General features: G+C 38.1%; 2 protein-coding genes across 4 annotated transcripts in view; both read right to left on the reverse strand.

The window, feature by feature from the left end:
• Positions 1-74: 74 nt before the first annotated feature.
• On the reverse strand, positions 75-5,856 carry LOC105196860 (vacuolar protein sorting-associated protein 11 homolog). The gene is made up of 16 exons (XM_011162999.3): positions 5,726-5,856; positions 5,543-5,611; positions 5,125-5,298; positions 4,824-5,020; positions 4,416-4,674; positions 4,181-4,335; positions 3,864-4,097; positions 3,480-3,780; positions 3,194-3,382; positions 2,994-3,116; positions 2,768-2,895; positions 2,486-2,698; positions 2,228-2,400; positions 1,841-2,138; positions 1,445-1,764; positions 75-1,302 (listed from the first exon to the last, which is right to left on the reverse strand). Exons 1-16 carry the CDS (start codon positions 5,738-5,740, stop codon positions 869-871), a joined length of 3,282 nt encoding a protein of 1,093 aa, XP_011161301.1. The 5' UTR covers positions 5,741-5,856; the 3' UTR covers positions 75-868.
• Positions 5,857-7,665: 1,809 nt separating this feature from the next.
• Positions 7,666-22,053, reverse strand: part of LOC105196874 (zinc finger protein rotund) — a 160,103-nt gene continuing 145,715 nt past the window's right edge. For all 3 annotated transcript variants that reach the window (XM_039451057.1, XM_026135040.2, XM_026135039.2), the window contains exon 6: positions 7,666-19,113. In XM_039451057.1, coding sequence (XP_039306991.1) covers positions 17,965-19,113 — 1,149 coding nt within the window. In that variant the 3' untranslated portion in view covers positions 7,666-17,964. The remainder of the gene's footprint in view (positions 19,114-22,053) is intronic.

Consider the following 22,053-nt stretch of genomic DNA (forward strand, 5'->3'; position numbering starts at 1 on the left):
TTATTTAAATTAAAAATCTTGCCTGACAAATAAATTGATTAGATGGTACAAAATCAAACAATTAATAAGTAAAGTACATATGTAAACTCATGCTTTTTTATTTTCTTATTTCTAATATATTATAATCTTACGATTCGTACCTCTTTCGATACATTTACAAGTTCTGTTCTATTCAAGCAAACAGATGCAGCACACAAAAGCATAATTATTATATAGTGGTCGTTTTTTACTTCAATTTGACTAACTTTCTTTTTAATGATTATAATCACATAGTCACAAAAACAGCCAAACATGAAAATGCAGAGCGGTGAAATAATTAATTTTAAATCAATCACAATCTGCAATTGATCTTATATTCCAAAATTTTACTCGATTCCTTCTCAAATCACAGTCTCTTTACAAAGGCATATTAATATATATTGTTTTTTCATTGATCAATTGTTTGTTTTTTTATACAATTGTTCAATCTTCTACCTCAATCCTCAAATTTCAGGCTAGTTAAAGATAGACAAAATTCAAATACTATGTCTCATCCACATAAGGCATAGTATTTTAAATAATGCTATGCTCTTTTTTATAAACAGATATTATCCAAGACTTAGAATGTGCGTAAAGTCTTCAAATTGTGGAAGTGAGGAAAGTATATTTTCGCTCTAAATTAAGTTTTTACAGCATATAAAATTGAAATAGATCCTATACAAGTTTACACAAGTTTATACATAATATTATAGATTCGCAAATTCATTACGTAATGCTTATTGAAGCATAATGCACATTTTCTTTTTACGTATCGTAAAGTATTTATCCATATACATATACTTATATGTATCTCATCTCAAACCTGTCATGGGGGAAATATATTCGCGGCTTACCTACCGAATGGATTTAGATTTTTGTTGTAATCATCGTCATCATTGCAAGCCCTATCATTATCGTTGTCATCGTCATCTTTAAAAGGATTATTTGCGTCATCGTCGTCATCATTGGCGAAGGGATTTTTCGATTCGTCATAATCGTCAGTCTCAAAGGGATTTGATGGCACAACAGGAATTTTCGAAGAAACAAAGGGCTTTTCGATTGGCGATGACTTTGGTGTGGTACTGTTTAAAATACGGGCCTCTCTGATTGGCACCGGCGAGGCTTTAGTCGAGTTACCACGTGGCGTTGATAAACCGCTTCCCGTTCCAGATATATTCGCCTCCAATGATGAAGAATATACGTCTGGCTTGACAAAGTTCCGATAACGCTCTTCCGTTATTAGCGTAGGAACATCGTATGCGGGTCGTCGAGGCTCTGTTTTTCCTATTAAAAAAATGCGAAAAAACGTTATTGATTAATCATTTGAAGGTTGCAAGTAAAAGGAACAAATGAAGTGAATTATAATTTAGGTGGGCGATAAAATAAACTTATACATCATACGACAAAGCGTGACATTAAAACCTACCTGAAATAGAACTCTTTCCTTCGTTCAATCTGAGTCTCGCTTCTGCACCTGGCCCATAATTTAACTTGGGTTCTTCCAACTTGGTCGGCGTGGGTAACGATTTGTCTGTATCAGTAATTACTGTTAGTTTCTTAAAAACACCTCTACCAAAATAATCAGCTACTAATGAAAAGGGATCTTCCGCTCGATCGAGAAGACTGTGAAAAGTTTCGTGTAGGTCCCTTGACTGCTCTTGAGCTCTTATAATATCCAATAATTTCTTGTTGTTTGGCAAACAGGCCGGGCATTCGTTTTCATTTTCCGAAAAGCTTTGAAAACAACTATCAAGAAAAACATAAAAATAAAATAAATTGTAATAACGAATGCATGTAAAAATAATATTTAAAAAAAACTTACTGTTGATGATACGAATGTTGACACATGAAATGCACAGACGGCAACTCCAACTGATGATGACACGCGCTACATCGCGATCCTTGAAAGATTATCGTATTGTTCTTGATTGCTTCTATTTGTTCCCGCAGTTTAAGAGTATCAGCTCTGTATTTCTCTGTTAATTCCGTATCAGCTTGAGTTTGCTCGTTTTCCGTTCGTAATACACTGCACAAGTAACTTCTAACGTCTCCCAATGTGCAAGTCAACGATGTGGAAATTGCATCAATGACCATCAAAGGAGATAACAGTCTTTCTTGAGCTACAACGATATTTTTACATTTAATTAAATAATACTTTTCAATGCATTTGACTGAACATATAACTGATATTCCATAGATGTGTATTCACCGATATAAGCTAATATATCCGCGAGAAGTTTAGTTGGCGCATCCTTGTTTTTAGCTACGCTCCATAAAGCTTGTACCCACAAATTAGGGTCCTGATGACCAAATCTTTTACAAGTGGCAAGGACTTGTTCACAATCTCCTTCACATAGGTGAAATCTCAATATTTCTTGATATCTAAAATAATAAAATACATTATATATTTGCATAAAATGCATTTGTATTTAAGTGAATTTTTATGTTATATAATCATATGATTTACAATTTGCTCTCTTCATAAAGAAAGAGTAATCCTTTTCTAAAATTATGTTGATGACAAAGTATTAATATCTGATCCTTGTCATAACGAGCCTCGGAATTCTGCAGAAGTCGTACAATCTTCTGTTCATATTGTAGTTTAGCTACATCGTTATCTAATGCCGACCAAACGTGTAAATAATGTTCCACTAATGTATTGTAAATAAGCGTACTCCATCTACACAATATAAAAAAAATGAATATTAATTTTACGCTAAAAAATATCTATAATTAATAAAATACTAACCTTGTATCTGATTTAACTAAATGCTCCAAGAATTCTACAAGCCGTTCAGAATTATTTAAAAATAAATGAATAAAATCTTCTGGGCTAGCTTTATCGATATGCTGTTCTGTGTAGCCATTTAAAGCTTCCTGCAAAGATAAAAAATTCATAAATTTTTGTTTTCAATTTTCCTCGAATAACTAGGTTAAAAAGAATAAAAAAATTCAAGATTGAGACATATACATACCTGATCTACAAGAGGTTTGTTGGAAGGTTTATAATTCGTACACAAGGCTTTCAAAAATTGTGTAGATTCATTTGGCACATTTTCTATTAAAATATTTCCATATTTCTTCATATTAGCTTCCGCCTAAAATATTTTTTACATGGATATCATTTTTATAATCTTTTTATAGAAATTTATACACACACACAAATATAATATACCTCTTCAAATTCTAATGTTGCCATGTACTCTAAAGCCTTTTTATATTCCTGTTTGTCTTCGATTTGAATACGAAGATACCATTCGTGTTTACTATGTTTCTGTGCAAGTAACAAGGCATCCTCCGGCGATGCCTGACGGCAAACTTTTATCGCTATTTCCACGTCAAAATCAACTTCACGATCTTTTGTCTAAATTATATAGTAATATATGATATCTATATCATAACGAGTATACATATTGCATACATTATATTAAGAAATACTTAGTTTTGCATATTCAACTTACCATAATAAACTCTTTTAACTTATCAGTATGGTTAAGCTTAGTATAACAATTTAATAACAAGGTAGTGTGATCCTCCGTTGCCTGTCCATTTTTATGCAACGCTTGCAAATATGTTGTCAAATTATCAATATGTTGAGAATCCAAAAATTTTCTTATCACATAAGATGGTTCCAGTTTGCCTATAGTCTTTATATATTGCTCTATAGCACCATTATGATCTCCTTTGGAATATAAATGATCTCCGTATTGACGGAAAATGTCTATAAGACCTTCCGCATCATATTGTTGATTTTTAGCTATTCTGTGGCAAATACGAAATTATATTATTAAAAACAGTCTTGATGCTCTTATTTAATTACGATTAAATCAATATATCCGATATACCTTATAGAAACATCATATAAATTTTTTTTAAAAAGCAACGCTAATTTAGATTGTAAATCTTTCTCATCTAAATGATATAGTTTATTATCTCCACTAAGTATAAAAAATCCACCCCACTCAGACAAGACTGCTTGGACAGACACCATCGGCGCGGAGAACACGATAAACTTGTTTTGAATGTCAAGCACAGTGATAATATGCTTGTCGACACCGGGAGGTATCGGTTCTATCGTGCTATGGAAATTTAACATGTTATATTGTGTTACAATATAAATACAAAAAAATCGCAAAAGAAAAAACGCGCCTGTATTCATTACTTGGGTTTAGCGGATATAGTTGTTGTCGTTCTTGGAACATTCGCCGCTTCTTTCGCTACTATCACTAGATACGTTCTGAACCATTCTAACATTATCTTTTGACCCTCTACCGCATAGCACGGACCTCTACCATCTGGCGTGTAACAATAAATAGCCTACAAAAATTTTGCTTTTTTAAAAATGGATGTAAAATGTAATTTAAGATATGGCACAAAGAGCGCATCATACAACGTACGTCATTACGTCCAATCATGAAGTGACTGTCCTGCATAGATTCGGCAAGCACGCTGCATTTTCGTGCACAGCCCATAGTATCCAAAGTAGATTTAAATTCCTTATCTTTAACAGTAACATTATACAGGAACACGCAGTTTTGCGTAGCAACAAACAGATAGGTCTGTTTACCGGTCGCTCGTATCGCGAGGCCGGTAATGGACAGATTGACATCCTTCAAGACTTTTATTTTATTCTTTCTTTCCCGAGTCAGGTCGCCTCTGAAAAGAATTTAATTGCAGATTGTCATAATTAACTATATATTATTTTCTAATATACAATACATAATAAAGTATACTGCATAAGAAAATAGTACCATCTCTCTTCTAATAATATAGCAGAGACAAAAAAAGAGTATAAGGCTATTTACCTATACAACATAATAGAGCCATCCCCAAATCCAATAGCCATCAATGTAAGACTAGTATGTACACATAAAGCTGTCGCTGGGACCGCTCTGTAGCTAGGTATGGCTCTGCTTATTCGAATGCATGTTGGATTACCTTGTTTGTCAGGCTTGGCCAAATTCCAAACTTTTATAGTAGGATTACAACCAGGCTCATCCTCCTGTCAATACAATACATTCAAACAATTAAATCAAATCTATCACACGTTCCCGATTTGATTAAAGAAACGTATTGCAGTGAAAGATCAAAACACTGCACTCTTACACCGATAGTGAATAGAAAAGTGGAGTGTTGAACTTGTTGCGCCAACGCAAGCGTAATATCGTAAGCTCGAAAAGTCGTAATCTCGTACGACCTGTTTATTAAATGTACGTTGCCTGTGTTGTCCCCGAATACCAGATTGCCATTTCCACTGGTAGCTGCCACAACTTGCGCATCCTGCATAAGAAATGTAACGATAACCAGACGTTTCTTTTTAGTCCACAGTTGTGACAGTCAATTAATATTAGACTTCTTCACAGTCCAAGATTAAACTTCTCACACGGTTTATCTTTCCTCTTTTTCTTCTCATATTAAAGAAAAAAAAAGAAAGATAAGCTATGCAAAAAATTCAATTTTAGGATATAAAAAAAAGAGCAAATTTACTGTTATCATAAACGTTGCGAAAGAAGAACCAACTCACCCCGAACGCTTTGGCAATTCTCCCCGCGTCAACTTCCTTTTTCAAGTCGAAGAAATTAAAGCGCCTCCACTAAAACGACAACAAGGTTAACATTGACATCCTAGGTTATAAGTTCTGACGTAGGTTGCGAGGAACGAGACGGATCAGGACGAGCCGCGGGAGGAAATAACGAAAGTGACTGACCTCCAGGAACGCCATAATACGGGCGCTTATTTGTACATGTACTCGGAGGAAATTGTAGGCCCAGCGGTTTGTGTACGGACTTTTGACAGCGATGCGTCTGATCGATCCACCCGCTGTCTCAGTATACAGGCTGCTCCCTATCAGCTGTTGGCGACGGCACGTCCAAGTGCGCGCGTGCGCGTGAATCTTCCGCATCGGCTGCGCGAAGCTGACCTGCTAGTTTCGGAACGCCCCTGTCAGGTGTCGACACCAACGCGGTCGGATGGACGCGCCTTCAACGGCGCGACAAAGAAGTTCGCGATCCTCTCGCTGGAGAGGTATTCGAGTGCGCAGCATTTAGGCTTTATCGTGTCTAATTTATGTAAATGGTAATTAAAAATGTTTAGCAGAACGTTTATTGTGCGGAAATGGAGAATCACGTCCTTGGAAAAGAGACCAGCTCGCTCAGGTATCGTTGCTTTCTCGTTTCAACTCGTATTAGAATCTGCTTCCGCAATGAACGATTTGGCGCCTCAAAAACGTATTCAAGGCCTGCTTCATAATTTGTGTCAGGATGATTCTATTTTATACATCAATATATATATATATATATATATATATATATATATATATATATATATATATATGCAATTATAAAACATATAGAATATACATCAGGAATTGAGTGCTATTTTTTTAAAATCATGTAAAGTTAATGGCCGCCTCCCTTTTAGTGAACACAGTTGACACAAGTGTCGTTCTATCTTTGTTACTCGTTGAATATCAAAAATGGTTAGAGTGATGCTTGTGTCGACCGTGTTCGACTAAAAAGAAAGTAGCCAAAATTAGTTTATGTACATAAAGTTAAATTAAGGATGTGTGTCATATCTCAAAATATTATCAACATGCATCTTTAACTTATGTTAGATTAATTAATTATTGAATTAATTTTTATTATATTTATTATTTATAAGCCGTTAAATTTTAATTAAAAAAATATATATTAACTCCTGATAATTTTATATATTTTATAATTATATACTTTTAATGATAAATAATTATTATTATGAAAAGTATTATTCATATTAAATTACAAAGTCGTAATTTTTTTAAATAGATTACTCTAAATAATTCTAATATATATTATTAAATCAATTTAATATTTTATTCATAAATTAAGTTTACATGACATAACAAAACAATATTTTTTCATGTGAGAATACTTTTTTATAATTTATTTCTTTTGCATAAATAAATTTTTAACTTAGGGAAAAAGTTAATAAATTTAATATGTTTTAAAAATGAATACTTAAAAATTAACTCATTCAACATTACCTAAATTAAATTAAATACATAAAATACATGAAATTATTTTATTTTATAATCTTTTAAATCACGTATTTTGACGTACGTGTGTATCTTTCAATAAAAAAAACTAACGCGAATCGTAGATCGTCTAAAGTAATCTTCGACGACTGAAGAAATACGCGAATTCGTTACATCATGTATTTAATACAACTGCCGAATCAATTTCAGCGTTATCTTCCTCGATAAGAGGAATCCGAGTTGCAGTCTGAAATTTTTTTCATTTAAAAGACAAATTCTTCGCAAATTCTCCTCCTCCTATAAGACGACACCTCTCTCAGTTCACGAGATCTCGAATTATTCGCGCACCTCGATATCTCCATAGATAGTCGCGGATTACGAGATCAATCGTCGCGTTAATACTCGTTTACGTCGAGGCCGCGAATCGACGTTCGATCAGGTCGGTTGGGCGAAAGGGTTACAAAAGAGACCGCGACAAAGCGGTATGCCAGTGCAATGCCAGGCTACAGAACGATTCTCGGAATAACGAGAGTCGCGCTTAGTCGTTTCATCTCATCTCATCTCATCTCGACTCGTCGATGCAACGCGGCTTCCGCTGCAATGGCATCCCGCCTCGTACGCTCTCGCGTCGAGAGTAAGACGTAAGTTCTGTTATATTTGTTAAAAAGGACGAACAATTAGTGTGTTTCGATGTTTGTGGGGCGGGCGTGTCCGTGTGGGTGTGTATGTGTGTGTGTGTGTGTGTGTGTGTGTGTATTTGTTGCTTTACAGAGCTGTGCGCGGGACGTAGACTCGCGAGAAGACTGGTCGTAAAATTCTTGAAAATCGGATCGTCGTTTCCGACGACGAATTATATCTAGACATATCATTCCGGACAAATTCTGCGAGGGACGAGGGGGCTGCCTCTCTCTCTCTCTCTCACACACATTTTCTTTCTCTTTTTCTCTCTCTTTCTCTCGCTCTTTAATATTATAAAGTAACAGGTAGATCTCTCGCACGCGTAACACATCGTCGACGCAAAGATCAGATCGGCAACGACGATTTACAAAACGGAGCTAAGCGTTTCGACAATCCTTTCCTCGTTGGTCGTGTGCTCCTCGATTCGTACTTTAGCCGCACTTATATACCTAACAGTAAATTTTATCACTTAATTGCGACGTCGCAATTCGGAGCCTCTATTTACAGATCGATCGTGACACGTCGCCTCGAAGCTTAGGCTGCGTTCGCGTAGAGTGCTGTTGTATCATTCCATCCTTATTCTACGTCTAACGACCGATAAAGATAGAATGACGGAATAGTATCAATAGTGCGCTCTCCAAACGCAGCCTTAGGGATAGACGACTGTGTGTTTGTGGCGCTAAATGTGCGAGACGAGAATTTATCTCTCCCTTTCATTCTCTCTCTCTCTCTCTCTCCCTCTTTCTCGCGCGCAGAATCGCGAAACGTTTTTCAGGAAAGCTCAAAGCGGACAGGTTTCTAATTTCGCGGACTTTGCGAGAGTTCGTCCAATTTTCAAGTTCATTATTCGAATAGCGCAAAAATTGTACACCGTGATACGCATCCTTCGGATCCTTTCCCCACGTCCGTAAGCGCAATCGCAATCGCTGAATATCTGCCGTCAATCGTTCGCAAGATTAATTTAATTACTCCTCGGAATTGGAAAGCTGTTCTAGCTCGTAGCTTGAAAATAGATGCGAGAGATTATAATGTATTTAAATCTAAGATATTCTGGGAAGAGCTTAGCATCACGTTGCACCAAATTTGTTGCATTACGAGAACGAAATATCTGACTACCAATCGCTGTGCTAGCAATAAATGTTAAAATGCGCGCTATTTTACTTTCAAGGTGTATATAAAATATACGGGTATCCCTTTACTTACGACAAACTTACGTTCCGAGATTTGGGATGTAAATCAAATTGATCGTAAGTCGAATAGCACTTACTTAATAGTACGAAATCATTTATGCGAAATAATTATTTCATTACTAAAAAAGATTATAGAGCTCTGTTTAGGAAATGCTAATACACAAATCTTTTTAATATAATTCTTCATATAATATTTGCTTTCATAAAATTAATATTGAGCTTAAACATAGATTTCAATAAATGATTAAAAAACAATATTATTTATTTTTCCTTAAAAATACCCTGAATATGATATTTAATATCAATAGAGAATAATATTTAAAATAATATTTTATTTGGATCACTGATCAACGAGTAACTTAATTAGCTTCGTTATAATTTATTATTTAATTTTTAATCAATGGTATGCCAGACTTACGTTCGAAAATTTGTAAATCGAGATAGTCGTAAGTAAGTATGGAAGGAACGGTTTTGCTAAAGTGTTTAAAAACTCAGCCGGATACAGATCTAAAGATAAATTTTGTCGAGCCATTAAAATATTATAATTGTATAAAACAGTCAAATTAATTGTTAGAATGTCAAAACATTTTACAGTCTTGCTCATTATGTTTGAACGTCTTACATAATTATTTTGATGGCTCAACAAAATTATTGTCAGATCTGTATCTAACTAAATTTTTAGATACTTAAGCAAAACCGTTCTTTCCTTGTAGAGACGCTTGTATTTATTAATTATTTGAATATTAATGTTTTAAGTTCATTGCGTGCTTTTAAAAACTTCTTAGATCAGAGAACATTTCTTTATTTTTTCGAAAGAAGAAACTGCGATATGCCTATCTTTATAAAACTTACTTTTTTAAACCCTCGCCATTTGCGATTTAATTTCGAGATTCGACCGCGAAAAAAAAGATCGAACCCATGTGAGACGTAAACGCGAACGACGTACGAGTTCCACGTTGCAAACACAAAGCAACGAGCTCCATCACGCTACATCACACGTTCATACATACGTGCTCACGTTAAAAGGAACTTTATAAACGCGGAACCTACGTGAGACTTTTCAGGGCGAAGAAGTGAAGGGAGAAAGGAAAAGAAAACGTGGGGCCATCCAGTTTTCGTTCCTTTGCTATTAAAATTTCGATCGCTCTCTTGACTCCGTCGAAGTGGCAAATTTTTGAACATTACGCATGTCGCTTATACCTGAGCGACGATCTACGCGTTTGAATCGATCGTTTTGACCTCGTGTGATGGTTTAATTTTCGGAAGAATTTCAATTCACCGCTCTCGAAGAGTTAAACGATGAATCGCGGGCAGTATGTCCACTGTAGTGTCCATTAATACGATAGAAACGTGTGGCTACGACGCGGAATACGGAAAATTATCTCTGACTATTTTTTTTCCCCCCCATTACGTCATGTACAGGGTGTTGCAAAATCTTCCGGCAATCTTTGAAAATGTCGCTACGAATCAATCTATTTTTTTTTTTAGTTAGTCTTTCTATTCTTTCTCTGTACTATTTATTATTGCCCTCTCTGTTCTTCCTTCTTCTTTTTCTCTCTCCAAAAAACAGGGACGTTGTCCATCCTTGTTTCATTTTAAGTACAGAAAAAGATGCAACTAGAAAAACCGGAGTTCGCTTCGTAGCGACGGAAGATACAGTGAAAACCGATAGTCGCATCCCCCTTTTGCGATCTGGAATTGCGGGTTTATCGAAAATATTTTCATCAGTGTTCCATTACACTTGTGCGTCCACCAGTGGGATAAAAGCTCGTATTCTAAAGGCACATTTAGCGTCGCAAACGTGGCCGACCGTCTCTCTCTCTCTCTCTCTCTCTCTCTCTCATACACTCTCGTGTACATTATATGTACGTACGCACACGCATACACACATACGCACAGTTGTTACAAATATATATCCATCCTGATTGGATAAACGGAAAACAATCGGTCGGCTGTGTTTGCGTCTAAATTTGCGACGAGATTACGAGCCGAATCCACGCGAAGCATTAACAAAGGAGCTATCGCATCGCCAATAAAAGATTTCTCTCGCTTTCGCAAAGTAAGAAACTTGGCGCAACTGCGACGTGCATTGTTCTGCTCACCCCCTTCCTTCGCACATTGTGCAAGCCTTAATTCGCAAAGTCACTTCCGTCCGCCTTTTGCATCCCTCTAATCGCTCGCGATTTCAAATCGCCACGCTCGTATCTTCGCGTCTCGCTAAAGGCGTCATTATTTTCGCATAACTTACTGCAAATCATAATTAAGCACGAATGAGCGAGAGGGAGGGAAGGAAAGTTCAATACGAAACGATTGAAGGGAGATATCGAGAGATGTGGCAGGGCGCGGGAGATGATGACGATTAGTTGGTTCATCGCTCGGCGGTTCTACATAAAATGCGCTTATGCTAATTATTACTCTTCCACTTTCTTTTGCCGCGATCATTCGATATATCGTCGTCGTCGTCGTCGTCGTTGTCGTCGTCGCCGCTGCGATGTGCTCGCCCGGCTCCGTGCATACGTTTTTTTTTACGAAACATTTAATTTATACACGTATGTATGTATATATATATTTTTTATACATATATCTTTACAAACAGGAAACGATCAGACGATGGGAGCCGCGGTCGCGCGGCCCGAGAACACCGAGCATTACCTCACATAAAGTCGCGAGAACGACTGGACAGAGCTTTCTCTCATTTGTCTCTTATCGAACAATAAAATGCTTTTCTTTCGTACGCCTTACGCACTATTTACGCAACCAAAAAGTCAAGTCAAACCTTATTTTAATTTTTAAGGAGACACCAGGTGTATGTACAGTTCCCGCATAATTGCATTTAATTGCATTTAAGGATGCACTTTTTTTGTAAAATACAGTAATGTTCACCTCTCTTTCTCTCTCTCTCTCTCACTCTCTCGCTTTCTCTCTCTGGCACTCTTGCTTTCTCTCTTTCTTTCTCTCTCTCTCTTTCTCACGTAATAGTATATTCTCCTTAGAGATTTCTCTTCATATTTCTCTCTCATCTTTTCCGCAGAATTATACAATAAAATATCACAGTTCTGTTCGTACCACGCAATAATTAATATATTGTTTTTCCTTATATCGCTTATACGTGTCCTCTCACTCTCTTTTTCACTCCCTATCTCTCTCTCTCTTTCTCTCACGCAACATACGCTCTTACGTACACGCACATGCGTTCTTCTTATCAGTTGCCTTCCTCGTCACACGCATTCTTTCTCCTAAGAGTGCGTTGTAACACACAGAGATGTAGTACACATGCATCCGTATGCGCGCACGCATATACATATACATATGTTTACGTACACATATGCATATGTATATATATTTATTTGTTTATTTCCTCGTTTTTTTCTCTCTCAACGACTACTGGTTACGCAAGGTATGCTGGTTGTAGAAACATTCATTTACAACTTGTATACTTGAAGTGTATAGTAATAATAACTATTACCGAAAGAGAACGATATATAAAGAGTGAGGTTGCGAAGCCTTTTTCTCAAAGATGGTATAATCCGATGGATCTCGTTGCTATAAATGTCCGCGCACGGACATTTAATTAAAAGAATATACAATACGTACAGTTCTCGATCTTGCTACGAGATCGTAGTATACAGTCTCTATCTTATATATGCTCTTATTAAATCATTCTAATAATGCAAATGTGTGTCCTCGCTACGCAATTTGTCCCGAAGAGAGAATGTCGATATTTCTCCATTTTACATCTAGACGCGGCACGACTGACGCGGACTGTAAATTATTGCTTGGAATGCGAAATTTATTTGCGTTAAACGATCGACATCCGCTCGTCGACATCATCCGTTAACCCTATCGTTTCCCGTGTCGAAAGACTTCGTGTGTCCCCTCCCTCCCTTGCTTCTCAAGTATTGCTAAAAGAATGTACTCTCTACTATCATCCCTTTTTCGTCCAAAAGATCGTTGTCATTCGAAGGAACTGATCGCGCGCGAGTAGCAAAGAACAACTTCGTCAATCGGTTCGTCCCGCGAGTGTCTTCGCTTTTCAGAACATATTTTTTTTTCTTCTTCTTTGTTAATTCTTTCATCCCCCGTTCTTCGAAACACTCCTTTCCGTATCGTAGGATAGATGAAAAATTCTCTTTGACTTTAGTGTGTCGTAACGCACGAATCCCCCTTGCCTTTGTATGTATACACGACGAAAGAATAATTGGACGGCATCTGTCCGCGAAGTGCTCGCGCGGCGCGCTGAAACCGAGTGCGCTCGAGTGTCTCGCGAAATTTATCGTAATCGAATGTAAGAAACGAGAGACAGAGGATTGCGACAGAGAATCAGCGAAGGATGAAATGATTCGAGCGGCGTACAACGGAAACGAAATAGCGCACGACAAAAGGGAGAGTCGCGGCACGATTAGCGAGGGGGGAAAACGATTTCCTTTAATTCTTTTACCAGCAAAGAAGCGACAAGTTACAGACGGAAAGAATGTATTGCAACGGGCGTGCCGTTCCCATGTTTTCGTTAAATTAAAAAAAAAAAAAAAAAAAACAAATCTATATTCCATTTTACTACGCTAATCTACCGCATTAACGGAGAAAACAAATAGATTAGTAATTAGATTCAGAAACAAATAGATTCTAATAATAAGGAGAAAGTTCACGTCCATTCCACGAAAAGAAAACGCGCTGAGAGCGCGATTAAGAATAAAATTCATTTTCTGAACACTCGTATCGTTTCATTCCTTCGTGTAACTTGTGCCTCATAATCCGTAAGTACGCGTGAGTGTGCGGGAATAAGTACGTGAGAGGAGAGACACAATATTCCATTTTTTATAAGTAATATATTTTAACAACAGTTTTCAGAAGAGAGGTATTAACAATTTTTGCGCTGTTTAAATTAAAATGTATCAATCATCGTATTCTTCAAATAAAAAAAATTAAAATAATTTGTAGCAATCGAGCACTCTTACGAAAAGAGATTATGTGTGTGTGTCTGTGTACTTACGGATTAATGCAGATTAAATTCAGAGACGCGAAAGACACCTTCGTCGCCCTAATCGTGCGTTCCATCTTCCAACATTTAATATCTCTATGAAAACATTAATGCACGTGGACGAGACGTAGATTATCTTATTCCGCATCGCTCGATGTTCTTTGTAAATTTTCAATCTACAAATCGAAAAACGCGAAATGAAATCGTCTTTTGAAAATTAACGATCACTGATGCAAAGCACTTAAAGATACATCTTAAAAACAATGGACGAAAGGAGGGATCACTGTATGATAAAAGAAAAGGAAAAGGCCGAAATAAACTTGATCCTTTCAACAGAAAATAGAGAAACAAAATAATTCAGCATCACACATGTCGAGAAACTCTCCTTTGCCTTTATTTTAACACGTGACAGTTTATTAAACGAAATAATAATAATAATAATATTAATAATAAAATATTAATAATAATAATAATAATATAATCAATGAAACTAAGGATAGGCAGAAGAAATCACATTTAAAGCGCGGGGTCGGAGTTTCCTATCTCGCATCTGTCCCTTGTCCTCGAAAGTCTGCAAAACTATCTTATTTCGTTTCCTACGTATCCAATTGTAATCAAGATGATGGGTGTCTGTCTATCCTTTTTCTGCATTTCAATCGATTATATGGTACTTTTCTGTTATCTCATTGTCAACTTGTCAAAGTGTATGTATACTCGAGGTTGTACGTAATCGTTCGTAATCGCGCGCGTACGCGTGATTATTACGTTTAACTATGTTTTCTCTTTTTCGCGTTAATTTAGTTTGGGACATTCAGAGCGGGTCGCATGCCGTATTGCAAAGGAGACTGCTACACGCAGCAAGAAGTGGATCTACTTCGAACGTTCTTCTATACGCTTTATTACCCCTCGCCCCTACTCTCATTCATTGTCCTATCATCTTCTTAATAACAACGTAATAGTTTTAAACAACTTGAGCATAGGTAAGGCGCGGACGTGACCTCTACGGGGTTCTCTCTCGCCGACTAAAATCGCAATTCTCTCGACGCGAATAAAAAACCGGAAATAAATTGGCACCGCTGACACCCCTTCGCCGTAAATTATACGCCGACGGTGGTGGAAATAAAAGTGAAATTTGTGTAGGATTAAAAATGTAAAATTGAACGATCAAACTTTCTGTATTCTTTGCGAACAACGTAAACTCGATTGAACGATTGGTCACGCGGGAACCCCGAAGAAGAGCGCGTCTAGCGCCGTAACAACAAATTATCTACAATGGTCGCATATACATGTTCATCTTTCTCCCTTTCTTTCTATCTTTTCCTCCGTCCTTCTCCTCTTTTTCTTCCTCACGCGCACACGCATACGCACGCAACAGATTATACATAAGATTACTTAGATATTAGGAAAGGTACTTAGAATATCTTCATTATTAGAGTCTGATTTTTTCTTTACCTTACACACCTACTAAATATCGTTCAAAATATTAATCAATTTATAATAATAATAATAATAATAATATTAATAATAATAATAATAGTAATAATGCAAATAAAAATAATATAATAATGACCGAAATGACAATAATGATGCTGATAAAGATGACGCTGGTGATGATAATAATTATATCTTTATTTATGCATTTGTATATACGTATATGCATATATTAATTTATTAATTAATACATGAATATACTTATTTGTTTATTTATATAGCACCTATTTACAAAGAGGTCTCCGTGCGGCTCTTTTACAGTATGTGCGTGATGCTTTCATATGTATACACATATATATATTTTTATAAAATATATATACGTATATATATAATTTTTTTTTGTGTTCGTATATATATTTCTAAACGAGATTTTCGTGTATCTCTTTATTTATATGCCAGTCTTCGCGTTTTGTTTTTTTATAACGATTTTCCCTTCGTTACTACTGGCGCTTCGCATAATCTTGCGAATGTCTTTTCGATAATGCGAAAAATATACTTTTCGCTCATTTTTCGTGTATCTGCCTATCCATTTTCTTCCGCGTACGTCAAGATATAATATTCGCATGTACCTTGTCCTATCATACGTGTGCATAATCCCTTATCTTATCAGTCCGCATATTCCGTGTATATGTATTTCTTTCCAATATACTTGTTTTCATAACAACGATTTGTCTTGTTAAATCGCGACAAAATTCTAAATTAATTAAAACTTAGCGGTCACAATGCGTTACGAGAGATTTAATTTTATAATCAAGCTACGCAAAATTACATTTTTCATGTAATCGTATTATGGAAAATAGGGAAAATTGGGAATGTAAACGGTAATGAAGGGAAAGAATAAATGAAACAAAAAGAATAAAAGAAACTAAAAAAAGTAAAGGAATAAAATAATAAAATAATTGCGTAATTAATCTCGAAACTAAGAATATCAATTAATGATAAAACTTTGAATGTTTTTTTGTATTCGTAATGTGTAGAAATAACGTAATAATTCCGTACAATTCCAATTGTAATTCTAACTTTTAATAATCGCAAATTCTAATTGAAATAATTTCGATCATCTAAAACGATTTGATAAGGTTAGAAAATAATAAGAAATACTAGATAGGAATCCTGTTGAAAATGGTCGTTACAATGGTCAGAGAACTTATAACTTAGTGCAAATTTATTTAAAAACTTTCTACTCTATATAGTTGTTTGTAAAAGTATAAATCATCGGTCATTTATAAACGGAAAATGATTCTGATCTCTGTTTGCAACTAAAATCTTTTCTGATGAACTGAAGAGGAAACCGGCTCGCAGTTCATCGTCGTATACTTTCTAGCATTATGAAAGTATATCGTCCACCATTCGAATACAAGTTAATCCATGATCGTGCTCCACTTTATCATTCAAATGTCAGCTTTAAACGGCCAGCGTCAGATCGTATGGATTATATCGCGACGAATGCGTATTGATGGAACTTTCTAGCACGTAATTGGCACGCATGATTATTGGCGAGGATTAGCACGCTGAAAAGCGTGGAGAAAAATCTGAAATAGTCGAGTAAATCGATTGTATCCTCGACTGACACAAGATTAGATTTTTAGTTGCGAGAAAACAACAAAATGGTTCTTGATGATCGTTGATCAGTAATCATATCGATCATCAATAATTAGACCAGTATGTAAAGACGTAGACTTCGAGGAAACTACGTCACGTCAGTCTTATTATCAAGGAATGTAAACCAAGATTTTCAACGCGTTACACGGCTGTACTGCGAAATAATACATGTGTGCGTTTCAACACTTTCGTTATTAAAAATCGCAAATAGTAAAAATCAAACATTCTAAGTGTGTCTTCAACTTAAATAATAGTCGAGATATTCGGACGCATCTTTATTAGACAACTAAAAAAAAAAAAGACGTTGGAATCGTCAATTCCACAGTTTTCAACTTCGGTTTACCAATTATCAATTCGAATCTTAATGGGCGATCAAACCAATGGAATGGTTTTAATTCAAATGAATCTGTTTTTTCTTCCCGCATATAATGGATTCTTGAGTTTGACCAATATATATACATACATGTATGATAACGTAAGACATGCATGCGCATCTAATTGAGTCGTATATATTATATACGGAATTAAAAGGATCATAGATAAAAGAAAGAAAAGGAGGCAGAAAAGGAGAAATTAAAGTGATATAAAGGGAGAGCGTGATAATCTTTTATGAGATGTAAAGTAATCTCGATCTTCGAGCATACATCGATCTCATCTCGCATTTCTTATCCGTTTCCGCGATAGTTTCCACACGCATTAATCTACTAAAAGATCACGACAAGACCCTGTCCTTCTTACATACATACCTGTTTATGCGTACAAGAGGAAGGACACAAAGGAGGGGCTTCGATCGCGAGGGATTTACGTACACCAATGTGGTGAATAAATTAGACGGGTAAAGAGATCACGGAGAAGAAAACGATTGAGCTGCGATGAAGAGCCAGCGTCATGACGTACCGTGATGTCACGCGGAAAGCAGAAGAAAAAGGATAGAAGGAGGTTGGCGGAGAGCGCGCGAATGCTTTCCGAGGTTAATCTCCAAAGACCAGGCAGAATTACTGCTTCTCCTTGAGACCGCCTAGCAACGCGTGGCTCTCCATCGTGGCACTGAGATTACTGAGATTACTCAGATTCCCCAGATTCCCCAGATTGCCCAGATTGCCGAGATTCGGTTGGTGGGCATAGTTCCTAATCTGATGAAGGCTGATCAGCTGATTCGGGAAGGACGTGGCGTTCTGATTGCTGGTAGTGCCAGGCGTCACACCGGACGACGAAGACGTAGGCGACGACTTTTGCGTTGTGTTGAACGCCTCGTAGAGGTACGGCCGAGACGGATGATGGGTGCCAGCGTAGTGTAGATGATTCAGCGGATTTAGTGGGTGCTGCATCGAGGAGATCGAGTTGATCGAGATCGAGGATATCGGCGTGAAGGCCGAGCTGCTGTTGGGATGATGATTCGCTCCTGGTTGAGGCGTCTGTTGCCTCGAGTCGTTCTCTATAGACTCGCCGGGACGATGCCCATGTCCCGGCAGCAGCATCTCCGGGTTCTGATTCTGATGGTACTCCGTGTGATGGTGCGGCAGCCTCTCGTGCAGGTCGCCGATCACCGTGTCCGGGCTGACCTTGGACCAATAGTGATCCTGATGATGGGCGGTCATCGCGTGTATCGACGGCCTGAGGCCCGTACCGATGATCGGCGGTCTCTTGTCCGTTCTCTCCGCATGCTTCTGCATATGCTTTGCCAGATAGGTCTCCTGAGTGTAACTCTTACCACAGTACTGGCAGATGTGCGTCTTCAGGTGCTTCGACTCCTTGTGCTTCGGTATGTGCTCGAGCAGACTCGGCTCGTCGGAGAAGCACTTGTAACAGGAGTTACACTTGTACGGCTTGTCGGTCTGGTGGCATCGGGAATGGCTCTGTAGGTTGCTCAATTGGCTGAACGCCTTCGTGCAGCCAGGATGCCGACACTTGTACGGCTTATCGCCGGTGTGCGTGCGGATGTGCTGCTGTAGATGGCTCAGCTGGGTGAACTTCCGTTGACAAATCTCGCAACGGTAAGGCTTAATGCCCAGGTGGATCCTCGTATGCTGCGATAGATATGAAGAGTTGGCGAACGCTTTGGAGCACTGCGTGCACTTGTACGGCTTCGCCTCGCGCATGTGAATCTGCGTGTGGAGCTGCAGATCCGCCTTGCTACCGAATATCTGCAAAAGAAGAGAAGAAAACATTGGTGTCGGAAGAAACGATCAAATATATACGCGAGGATGAATGAGAGAATCGATCTCGGAAACTCGCGCCGATCGCTATTGAAGAAGACCCGATGCCTTATTTAAAATGCAAATTAATAACTTCCTGCGCGCACGTGACACCGCGCGTTCGGATATTCTGCAACAATGTATGGCAGACGTTCGCATATTCTGCAACAATGTATGGCAAAACGATATGAGGGAGAAGGAGAAAGGATCGGTTCAGTTAACGATCTCTATTGCCACGCGACGTTTGCTTTCCTCTCGTTTCCATGGCGCGTTAACCGGACACACACCGCGCGCGCCACTATATTTATTTATAAATAAATAAATAAACGTAAAAAAGAGGAGCACTGCCACGGTAGCCCGAGCGTATATACACGAGGCGGGGAGAAGCTGACCTTGTCTATCACGGCCTGGCCTCGGGGCATATCCGACCGACTAGCTTCGGGTACCGCATAGAGAGCTCTCCCCCCCCCCCTTCTTCTCGTACTCTAGTATCCTCGCTCTCTCCTTCTTTCCTTCGTCTTCCCGTCTCGCTTTGTCTTCTCCTTTATCCCCCTTTCGTCCCCATTTCGTTCAGCGGTCCCTCGCATGTTAGTTTCTAGTTCCTCCAATCTCATCTGACTTGTTTTTTTTTCTTCTTCTTTTTCATACCTCTCTCCGCGACAGCGTACAACACGACGAAACAAGACAAGCCCCGACGATCAACGACGATTATTAGCACCTTTCCTTTCCGATATCCTTCTCGGTGGCGCGAAACGTACGTATATCGCATGTTCGTATTATCGCTACATCTCGCAATACAATTCAAATGAATATTTATTTCGATATATGTGTACCAATCGCAAGATTGAAACGACGCGATTGTCGCACAATTACCATACTTTCACGTACAATTTTTAACGTTGCACGATTTCGTAATCGAACATCCGCTTTAATTCCAATATTGCGCTTGTAATCTTAGAGATAATATTTTCCGATATTTCCCCGGCTTTATTACAAGCGCGATTAATTAATCAGACGTAACGTAGTGCTCGATGTACTCGAGTCCCTGCCGCTCTCCCACCCGCACATCCGGGGATAATCGCGGTGCAACCATCCACTATTTCCAATCTCCAGAGTTCCTACTTTCTTTCGAAAATTCCGTCCCATCCACGATCGGTCACTAATGCCTGCTAAAACGTCTCATTCATCCGTAATGACGCGCGCACATCATTATCGAATAATAACGCTGAACACGAGATGCCTCCGAGGTAACGATCGTGCAGGTATTTTGGCTTCGTGGAAAGGGCAGCGAATTGTCTTCCGACGCTGCGGCGGACGAAGGTATCGCACCGGAATGACGTGTCGGAGTCGAAGAAACGATCCTGAACACGCGAGGAGCGACGTGGCGGAGCGAAGAAGCCAGTTTCCTGGCGTCGCCTCCGTTCGACCCAGGTTATTACGTAAAACGGCGGGTTCCTTTCTGAAACCGTCGTATTCGCCACGCCCGAGGATCTAGGGCGAGGATCCGGGTCCTTTGCGTGGCAAGGGCCCAAGCTCGGGCGGACTCTCTCGTTACCGTGCTCAACAAGGGCTCGTTATTTCCACTTGGAAAACTTCTGGATCTCACGGTTCGCCTAAACAATACTCACTTCGAACGATTTACGCAACTCTACAATTAAATTGTATAAACGCCGATTCCGATACGTGTGCAGTGTAGATTCGAGCTCGCGCGATTTTTCATTATCTGGTTAACTTATTAGATGTTTTGTAACCTCCACCAATGGGTTTCACCCATGACATCATCATCGGATTAAATCTGATCATAAGTTACCCAAATAATGATAAAAATTCGAGTCTGAAATTCATCGAAAGATGTTTAATTAATAGATTACTCGAATTCAAAGAATGCTGATAAGCAGTTTCAAATCCTATCATCATATAATGTGCAGATGGATGTAAAGGCACATAGACATACTTGCGCGCGCCGAGTTTTGATTTTTATGATTTTTCTTCTTTGCGCACTATTTAACAGAAGCAGGAAGAGCGATAATCCAAGCACGCTAACAGCAAGTCGGTTAACGATCGCTTTACGGTTGTCGTGGATCGTGATTTATTCGGTAATCGATCGACGGTCTCGCTCGAGGCTTCAACGGCTGACTTGGCGCGTCCTTTAACGGGTTGGAGCTGCTATTTTTTTATTTCCTCCTTTCGAAACACGTCCTTGTCGGTGTCAAGTTCGCGCATAGTCCACGTAACGCGATAGTCTGTAACGCGCGTCATCCTTTTCTTTCTTTTTTTTTCTTTCGTTTCTTTAGCACGGCAAGCGAATGACGAATCTAAGGGCTTCGAGAACATTTAAAGAAGGCGAGAGAAAAAGAAAACACTATTTATACTATCGACGTACATAAATCATTAAATCGTAATTACATACAGTTTAATCTAATCTTTTAGAGGACTGCAGTGGCCAGCAACGAACTCGAAAACGTTGCGCAACACATATATAAATTTTGTAAATGCATAATGAATTTTACGTTAGAAAAAAAATTCAAAATTTTAGAGAGTGCCGGCTCTCTAAAATTAACGAGCCAATTAAATTACACAAAGCGCCGTTTTTCGACTTCTTTTCGGTTGTTCGAATAAAATTTATTATTTCCTATGTATTTTTTTGCGCGCTGAATACGAACCTGATAAGTAAATTGCTCTATCACGTCAGATTTTTGAGATAAAAGAGGTAAAGTGGTTATTTTTGATACTTTTAACTTCACTTTAGTAGAGTCGACATTTTCTAAAATTTTGAACTTTTTTTTTAACGTAAAATTTATGCATTTACAAAACCTATATATATGTTGATTCGTGTTCAGGCCGCAAAAATACATAGGAAATGATAAATTTTATTCAAATAACAAAACT

The sequence above is a fragment of the Solenopsis invicta genome, chromosome 6 (assembly GCF_016802725.1).
Source record: "Solenopsis invicta isolate M01_SB chromosome 6, UNIL_Sinv_3.0, whole genome shotgun sequence".
NCBI lineage: Eukaryota > Metazoa > Arthropoda > Insecta > Hymenoptera > Formicidae > Solenopsis > Solenopsis invicta.